Raw genomic sequence first — 9,207 nt, 5'->3', positions numbered from 1 at the left:
TACTGCCAAATGCTGCTTTCAAGGAAAATAAGTGGCAGGGTTATTGGGAGCCTCTTGCTCGTGAGGTGGATAATCGCAGTGCTGCCATGGGGAGATGGCATCAGGGAAACACCTATGAGGAGATTCCCTGTGAGAGGCAATCAGCTCAGATCTGGAGCATTCAACAAGGGCCAAAATTCCTTCTCCCTGAAGGAGCTGTATTCACGGACCCTAGCTGGGACAAAAGATGTGAAGAAGGTGGTCTAAGATGATGCTGCAGTGAAGCAACAGAAAAGGATTCACACAGTCATATCCCTGGGCAGGGCAAACCTGCTGCTTTGCCTCATGTGCAAAGACAAGGCAGAGTAGATGCAATGTGTCCTGGGGCAGTGGGTGGCCAAGGGCTGTAAAAGCCCACCTAGAAATAAACCAGCCAGCAGGGAAGGAAAGAGAGTTGCAATGATGTCGAGTAAAAAGCTGGGAAAGTTTGGCCACCCTGGAGCAGAAAGGTTTCAGTGGCAGCAGACAGAAAACAGAGTGTAGCCAAGAAAGTCTTGACCCCAGGCCAAATGATTAAGTCAAGTCTAGCTGGCGCAGATGATGCTGCCGGCAGCGACGCGTGCTGGGCTGGGACGCCGGGCTGAGCTCCAGCAAGGTTCATCTGAAGACAGGCACACCAGCTCTGTCCCTCTGTCCCATGCCCTTTCCCAGAAGCAGGAGCAGGCTATGCTGCAGCCCCCCGTGGGGGCCAAGGGCTGGTTTTGGGACTGCATCGTGCTAGAAGGGCTCTAGTTTCCAAGAGAAGCTTCAAGGTGGCTTTTGGTGCCCTCTCCACCAACATTTACCTCCTAGGGCCTGCCATGGTCTTGAGAGAAGGGAAGAGGTGTGAAAGTGGGACTCTCACCCTTCCTGCCCCAAGGTATTTCCTAGTCCTGGCCATCCCTTGGTGCACATTCTGTCCTAGAGGGAACAGCCCAGAGTTTCCTCTCAATCCTTTCATCACTGACATGTAGCTCCCAAGTGCCCTTCTTCCCCCATCCTCTGTGTTGCTGTCTGAGGAACCTTGGCTTTTGGGTGTCTCATGCTGCCAGTCCTCCTTCCACCTCCCCAGATCCCAAAGTCCCTCGGCCTTCCTCCCATCCTGCTGGGCATTGCAGACCTGCTCCTTGGCTGCAGCTCTCCAAGGTGCTGTGCAAGAGCATCTGAGGATGTGCTGTGCTGGGGCCAATGTGAGCCGTGACCCAGGGCTGCAACAAAACAAGAACCCCACAGCCTCCCCTGCCCAATGTCAGTCTAAGAGCCAACGGAGCAATGAGAGCAAGTTTTGTTCTATCCCGTGTATTTGTAGATCTTTCCACAAGCGAATTTGGTGTGCAGCCCCACTGGGCATCCTTCCTGACAAGCCACATAGGAGATGGCAAGGAAATTGCTTTCTCTACAGGTCTTCAAGCTGTTCCCCAGCCATCCCCTCCTGAAATCCCTGGAGAGGTTGGAAATCAGGCAGCATAATGGCAGGGAGTCAGGGCTGGGGGCATACCACATGGTTACTGCCATCTTGGGAATTCACAGCATCCCTAGGGACATTTACAGGAAGCTCCAGGCTGAGACACTCTGCAGCTGAGGTGATGCTGAGGGACATGTGTGTTGCAGGGGTCCTGGGGGAAGGTTGTTTGCCTGGGAGTGTTGAGGAAGACACAGCTGAAGGGTCTTGGTTCTGCTGCTCATCACTCCTGGTGACCTCAGCATCAATGACACTGAAAACAATGAGTGTTAGGGACAGAGCAGGAATTGGCACCATCTGATTCCTTCAGAGCCAGATCCTCAGGTTCATCTTTGCTCCCTCTGGGCAAAGGTATGACATGCTCTTTTTTCCCCCTTAACTTTATTTAAATCAGATTGACTGGGTTCGCTCAGCTAGAGGAGATCTCCTGGGTCCTGGAGCACCACAGGCTGGCTGTGGCCCTAATCCCAGTGGTCCACTGGGACGGGGAATGCGATGGGAGCCATGTGTGAGACTGCCTTGAGCCAGGCGTTGCAAGGGAAGTGGAGGCAGCTGCAATGTCTGCCCAGTATTTCCCAATCAGGTGAATGTAGCCAGGCCAGATTCTACCCCAGGGACTGGCTGTGCCTGGAATTTGCTGAAATTCCCCCTTTCCTCTTTCCAGCTCTGTAGCTTGAAGGTGGAAAGCAGACCACCAACAGACATGCTGGGGAGCAGCTGTCCTGGGGGCTACAGCAGCTCTCACATCTCCAGAAGGCTAGCAGCACAGCAGGCACTCCCTGAGAAAAGCCCAGGGATGAAGGTGATAACTCACCTGGTCTGTTTACATTTTGATGGGTTGTATTTCCAACAGGCATCATTCATTCCCTTTGATTTCCACTTTAATTAACAACTGTATTTTTGAGGTTTCTGCGGGGTGAGTGCTCATGGATGCTTCATGCTGCCTGTGGTGTCCTCAGGGCTGGAGCTCCAGCGCTCCCTAATTGCTGTGGAAGAGGCTTAAATGGGTCAGTGCACACAATGCTCTTCCCTCATCCCAAATCCCCTGCCTGTGTGTGTGTCTGGGGACTATGGACCCTGAAACATCCCCTCTTCCCCATCTGCACCATCTCTTCTGGTCCCTGAAGCTCAGCACTGCAAGGGGGAGGGGATGACCTCGCTGCATGCCACGAGGATGCACTTCAGAGATGACCACTCTTTTCTTAGAAATCTCACTGACCCCAGTAAAGGAGGGAGAACATGTCACATTCCCCTTTCACAGTGAGAGCGGAAAGCCCCTTTCCTCACTCTCTGGTGCTCCTCCTGGGGAGCAGAGGCGTGTGAAGCAGATGTGCTTTCACCCACTTGGTTCCCAGACAGCTGTCAGGAGAAGGTAGAGGCTCCCTTTCCTGCTGTGTGTTGGCAGGGGCTGTGGGCAGCTCGAGGGGCAGGGGGACCCCTGCAGCCAAAGGGGTCTATTTCCAGGAGGATATATTCCCAACACAGCATGGTCCTTTTGGTGTACAGACAGTTGTGGGCCAGCAGCAGGCAGCAGCCCCTTGCGCCAGGGAAGTGGCTGCAGACCCCCCTGCTTGCTCTGGGGACCAGGACCCAGCAGTGCCTAGAGGGGAGTCCAACAGCACAGGATCCCCAGCACTCCTTGCCAGCCCTTGATTGTGCTCCAGGATTTGCCAAACCCACCCAACACGCAAGGAAGTGAGGATTTGCTGTCGGGCAGCACCCCCAGCACCCCCTGCCAGTGGGTCAGGACTTCCCACTTTAGGACCTGCTTACATTGTCTTGCACCTTACTCCATCTTACTCATAATTTCCAAATTAGCTGAACTTGATTGAGCCAGATCAGACTGCAGCGCTCAGGCACCAAAGCAAAGAGAAATTTGTCACTGCTCTTCCTCCTCTGTAAACTCATGCTTTAAAGAGCACGGCTCTGTGCGTCTGAACTGAGCAGATCTCCCTTGATGCTTCTATCAGAATTTAACAAGGCAAAAAAGTTCACACAGCTGAAGGGCTGAGAGCAGTTCAGATGCATTTATTGTGTCGAGCCTTCCCTGCCTTGACCCCTGTCTAGGCATCACCTTAAAAAATGCAGACTGACTGGCAAGGGAGGGGGTCACGATATTCTGTTGCCAAAGGAAAACCAAACAAAAGCATTAGTGTGGGCTGTGCCAGTGGGTCAAGGCTCAGCTCTCGAGACTCTTCCTTGCAGGGTGCTCTTTGTCAGACCAACCCCCAGTGAAGAGCCAGCTCTGGGTTAGGAGCAGTTGCTCCTGAAGGTCTGGTCACTAGCAGCTAGGAGCTGTCATCCTCCCTGCTGTGGCATCTCTTTGGCAGCCCGCAGGAGATCAAGTGGAGACCAGGTCCCAGAGTCAGCCTGCATCCCCAAACCTGCAGGGAGCCTGGGGCTGATGACCGACACTAATCAGCCCCTGCCTAATCCCTTCACCACAGCACTGGCTTGCCAGACCACAGTATCAGTCAGAGCCAATGCTCTCCTGATGGAGGAGATGACCCCATATGTGAGGCTGGTGCCAGTGCCAGTGCAGGGATGCAGCACCTTGTCTGGTGGCGTGGCTGGAGTCTCCTCTTGCTTCTTACCATGGAGGGAGGAAGGAGCAGAAGCAGATATCTCCTACTGTTGAGAGGAGCAAAGGGACCCACTGAGGTCGCTTGGTCACAGCTTTTTTTCTTGTACCCAGGTAGAAATTTGTCCACATGGAAAGGAGCTGTACAGCACTCTCCACCGAGGTGCAAGGACAAGCCAGAGCTTGAGCAAGGGAGAAGGTGGTGGCATGGAGGCTCTGCTCCAGGATTTGTTCACCCCTGTTGGGAAATATTTTTCCTACTGTCACTGGGGATTTTTCTGAGTGCAACTGCTGCCTTTACATTTTGTCATGTCCCTGGGCCCCTCAAAGATGACCCTGGCCCTGGCATCTCTCCAAACCCCTACAAGGCAGCTACTGGCAGCAGTGAGCCCCTTCATCCTTCCTTCCCTGGGCTGCACAACCCCAATGCTCTCAGCTTCCCACATAGCAGGGGCCAGGGCTGAAACAGCCTGGTTTAAGGGGCATCACTTCGGGTGGCACTGGCACTGGCCCAGTGGTGAGTCACCATCCCAAGGAGGAACAGCTCCTGTCCTTGCTCTCCTGTGAAGATCTGAAGCGGGAGCGCTGCTCTTCGCTCTTGGCAGCGCCCACGCAGAGGGTGAGCTGCTGGCACCCTGTGCCATGCACACAGCCTCCCTGGGGGATTTCTGCTCCTCCACGAGGAAAACCTGTTTACAGGAACCTTTGTAGCTGCCTTTGGCCCTGAGCCCATTTGCTGGGACACCTGGTTGTGTTTTGGCATGTGAGGTCCCAGCCCTGGAGTGGAGCAGGCTGACTGTCCTTTCCTCTATGGAAAGCTTTGGATGTGCCCCCCACACAGGCACTGGGGAGGGCAGAAGGAGACAGCCAGACTTCTGCAACCAGATGGGGAGGGGCTAAGGGGGAGACAGACATCACTCCAGTACCTACATATACCCCAAAAATTGGGTCAAGAAAAGTTCTACCCACATAGCATCAAAGTGTTGAGCCTGTGCAATACCTAATGTGAATATCCTAGAGATATCTTGGAAAAGGGTCTGGGAAATATATGGTGTGGGACTACCCGTGTGACATCCCAGGGCCCTGGGATGCTTTCATAAGGTAAAGGGACCCTGGAGCTGCCTGGTCCTGATCAGAAACCCCCTGTGGCCTGAGTGCAGGCAGATGAGAGGAAAAGAGAGGATTTGGCTCTGGGACCACAGAGCAGCTGGCTGCAGGGAATGCAGTGGGATATCTGGGAACTGTTCAAAGATTAAAATCCAGCCTGTGGCAAGACTTGTTGCAACTTCCCAACCCTTTTCTCCAAAAGAAAGTGAAAGCCACGGGCTGGAAGGGTATATAGGCAGCAGGGAGCAGCTGCAGCAGAGTGCAGGGAAGCTGTTCAGAGCTCACTTCTCCTGCCTGGAGCTCCTTCGCCTCCAGCCCATCCTCTGCAAAATGCAGCAGCTGCATCTTCTCTGCCTCAGTTTCCTGGTGCTGGGATGTATCCTGGATGGTAAGAGGGAACCTCTCACGCTGCCTTTCCTGCAGAAGCGAGAGAATTCAGTGTCTGCCTCTCTTTTGCATTTCCATCAGAGTTTTAGAGGGAATCATGGCTGGAGCTCTGTCACAGCCTTCCTGCATCCTCTGCTTGCAGCCTGTCCTAGAGGGACTTGGTCTTGCCTGAAGTCCAGGCAGTGGCCTGCAGAGCTCTGGGGCTGGGAAGGTGTGTTTGGGCAAGGCTGTGGAGCAATCCTGCCTCCTGGTGCCTTAGCCCAGCTTGCACAATTTGGGCTGGGATAACTTTGGTCCAGTTCTCCCTAGTACACCTCAGGAGCACCCCCGTCACCCTCTGGCTTGAGGCAACCTCAGGGTAAGTGGCAGGACTGGGAGTGGGAGGGAAGGCATGTATTAGTGCAGGGCCTTTTTGTTTGAGGGGCTGCTGGTATTGGACATGGGGTCTGCACTGGTCACAGCTGTCTGGATGGGTGACACCAGAACCTCTGCTCTGCGGTGCGGAGGTGGGGAGTCCGGGCACCTTGTGCTGTTGTGCTACATCTCACTGTAGGGGGTTACAGACATCCCTGGGCACTGCCAGCCTTGTTGGGCATTAGCAGTGAGTATAGCATTTGCTGTTAGCGTGACTGAGATCCCCTTCCCTGCAGAGAAGTGCAGGCAGTTGTGTCCCTCAGCTGTCACAGGAATGATCGGTGCGGGGTGGGCTGGTGATGGGGTGACTGCCAAACCTATGACTGCCTCAGTAAACAAAGCTGAAGTCATCCCTAGTCCCTCGGGAATGGGTGCCTGTACTGCAGCATCCTGATGCGGAGTAAAAACCCCCCTGTCCTGCTTTGCTTGCTGGGGTGCAGCGAAGGGATGCAGGAGGGACCCAGTCATGCAGAAGGGTTGCCTTCTGCCTGTCTGCTGTCTCTCATCTCCTTTGCTTTCTGTTGGAAGGAGGCAAAGGGCTCCAGGCACGGGGGTGTGACAGCAATAAAGCTGGTGCCCGTGTGCCCAGCCGGGGCGCCCGGCTCCACCGCGGCCCCTTGCCCTCCGGGGAGGCTGGGAGCGGTGCCGCTGACCTCAGCCTGCGTGGTGTGTTCCTCCTTCTCCAGTGCACGGCGGGAACAACGTCCTCGACTGCTGCCTGCGGACAAAGGAGACGCCCATCCCATGGCGGATAGTGCAGGATTACCGGCTCCAGCTGGTGCAGGATGGCTGTGACATCCCTGCTACAGTGTAAGAACCTGAGTGCTGACGGCTGAGGGACAAGAGCTTGTGATGGCCGAGGGACGGACCTTGCAGGGACACAGGGATGGGGGCGAAGCAGTGTGGAGGAAGGATGCTGAGCTGGGTTTGAGAGAGAAACGAATGGGGAGGGTTGTGAAAGAGATCCTGGGGATCAAGAGTCTCAGTCAGAGGAGGACCAGCTGAGACGGGAAACTATGGGGCAAAAGTCAGTGAAGAAAGTCATCCAAAGGTAGAGATGGAGAAGGGGAGTGAGGGAGGCAGGGGGTGAGACCTTGAGCTGTTCTTAAGCACCCCCAGGGTGTCCTGCTCACTACATTTTGTTTTTCCCTCATGGGCTTGGTAGATTCATCACCACAAGGGGCAAGCGCCTCTGTGCCCCGCTCCAGTCCCCGTGGGTGATTCGTCTCCAAGAGAAGCTGGATGCGAGCTTTGCCAGGAAGGTAAGAACCATCTCTGTTCTCAGACAGGCATGAGGGCAGCCTGGGGATTGATTTATCCACTGCCAAACAGGGTTTTCCCGGTGTGACTGAGCTACTGGGAAGAGCAGCCAAGGGATATGCTCTGCTGAGACATGGATACTTTGTCTTGGTCCCCATCTGTCCTCCCTCCAACTGGGGCCTCTCTGTCTCCTCTGTAGGCCCTCTTCCACCCCAAACAAATGAAGCCTTGGGGCTATTTTCCACCCAGTGCCACTCTTGGCTGAACCTGATGAGTGCCATGGCAAACAGCACTGGAAGGAAACCCTTCCCTGCTTCCACCCTGGAAGCTTGGAGTCTACTGTTTGTGCACCTTCATGGGGAGGGCTTGGGATGAGTTTAGTGGGCACTTTGCAGGCCCTGCCAGGTCCAAAGTGGAGGAAGGGACTTTGGAGAGGCTCCTGCCTCGAGTTGCACACTAATAACAGTTGGGTTTTTCACTTCCCCAGGCCAAACCCCAGGGCAGATAATCTCCAAAGAAGCCCATGACTGGTACCAACACCTCGAGTGGAACCAGCTCCCAGCTGTGAATCTGATGCTAATGGAGCCAACCTGCTTCCACTTCCAGCCTCAGGGCTGACCCCCCTCAGGACTTGTGCCAGTGTGTGGGGCTGGGCAGCTCCCTGTTTACTCTCTCCCTTTCCTTCTGTCTCTCATGTGACCCAAATACCTGTGTCAGGCTGAGCCAAGGGCTGTGGGACTCCTTTGGCTTTGTAGCCTGGAAGCTGGCTGATGGACTGATCTGCAAGGTGAGTTTGGGCAGTCTCAGACTTCCCTTCAGCACAGCATCTGTGACCTCCAGCTCTAGTTTGATCCATTTGGTTTCCTGACTCCTTCTGCATCCCTGGGAAAGGCTGCTGGGATGGGACAGTGTTGGGATGGAGGGAATGCTGGAGATGTTCCTCAATAGCCATGCACAACTTAGATGCACTTGGACAATGTATGGCCAATGTGGTTCCTCTCTCACTCCTGACTTCCTGGCACCATTTGCTGCCCTTCCTTGCAAGGGTAGAAATAGAGCCAGTAACTTGGCAGCTGCAGAGCAGGCCGTGATGTCGCTCTTAGCCCCTTCTCTCCTCAGGGACATTGATCCCCTTCTCAGTCCCCCAGCCTGACACCACCTTCAAACCCTGTCCCATGCCCATGCCTGGAGCACTCAGGTTATTTGCTGCTAGATCTGCTCATTGCAACTATTCTGTGTGTATGCTGCTTCTTTTCTCTCTTTTTTATTGTGCTGAGATTTTGTTAAATAAAAAGAAAAGACAGCAGGGAGTTGATGTGCCCCGTGTTTGAGTCCGAAAGCCAGCGTGGAGGGTGGGGTGTGCAGCCAGCACTGCCTGCCATGCTGCAGTGGCAAGGGGGCTGTGCTGGGGGTGTGAGGGATGGGAAAGGCATTTTACAGGGGTGAAGGATGTTCTACAGCAGCTGGGCTGCAGGTCTCCCTTGAGAGTCTCTCAGCACCATGGTTGAAGCAGGTGCTCTGCTCTACACTGCTCAGCCAGGCTGCTGGAGCACATCCTGGGGGGTATGTGTGCAGAGATGGGGTGGGAGGGAGCGTGCCAGTATTGCACCATCCAGCCCAAACCTCTTCAGTCCTGCCAGTGCAGTTGCTGAGTCGGAGCTTCCCAGCTCTCAACTCCCACAGAAGCATAGGACATGGAAGAACAGCTGCAGGAACAGGAGCTTTGTCCTTGCAGTAAATGGAAAGTGAGGCACAGTGTGTAGTAGGTTGGTGCTTGCTAGCAGCTGGAGTGCAGATGAGAAGAAAGGGCTTTTGGGGAAATGGAGGCTGCTGAAGACATCCTGGGAGCATCAATGAATAAGGTACAGATGGCAGCCCACCAGCTCCTGCCTGTCATCAACAGTGGGATGAGAGTCCATGGCCGTTTTCCTCCTGAGCCTTGGGTCTTCTGTGACTATTTTCTTGCTGTCTCAAAGTG

The 9,207-nt window shown here is 54.6% G+C and overlaps 1 protein-coding gene across 1 annotated transcript; it reads left to right on the top strand.

Moving 5' to 3' along the window:
- The first annotated feature begins 5,435 nt into the window (after window positions 1-5,435).
- On the top strand, window positions 5,436-8,538 carry LOC116780622 (C-C motif chemokine 19-like). Its single transcript, XM_032675828.1, has 4 exons — window positions 5,436-5,556; window positions 6,656-6,779; window positions 7,135-7,231; window positions 7,717-8,538. The coding sequence occupies exons 1-4, from the start codon at window positions 5,499-5,501 to the stop codon at window positions 7,735-7,737; spliced, it is 300 nt and encodes a 99-aa protein (XP_032531719.1). The 5' UTR covers window positions 5,436-5,498; the 3' UTR covers window positions 7,738-8,538.
- Window positions 8,539-9,207: the final 669 nt, after the last annotated feature.

The sequence above is a fragment of the Chiroxiphia lanceolata genome, chromosome Z, assembly GCF_009829145.1.
Source record: "Chiroxiphia lanceolata isolate bChiLan1 chromosome Z, bChiLan1.pri, whole genome shotgun sequence".
NCBI classification, from domain to species: domain Eukaryota; kingdom Metazoa; phylum Chordata; class Aves; order Passeriformes; family Pipridae; genus Chiroxiphia; species Chiroxiphia lanceolata.
Note: the sequence above shows the minus strand (reverse complement) of the source record. Positions and strands in the feature narration are given on the sequence as shown.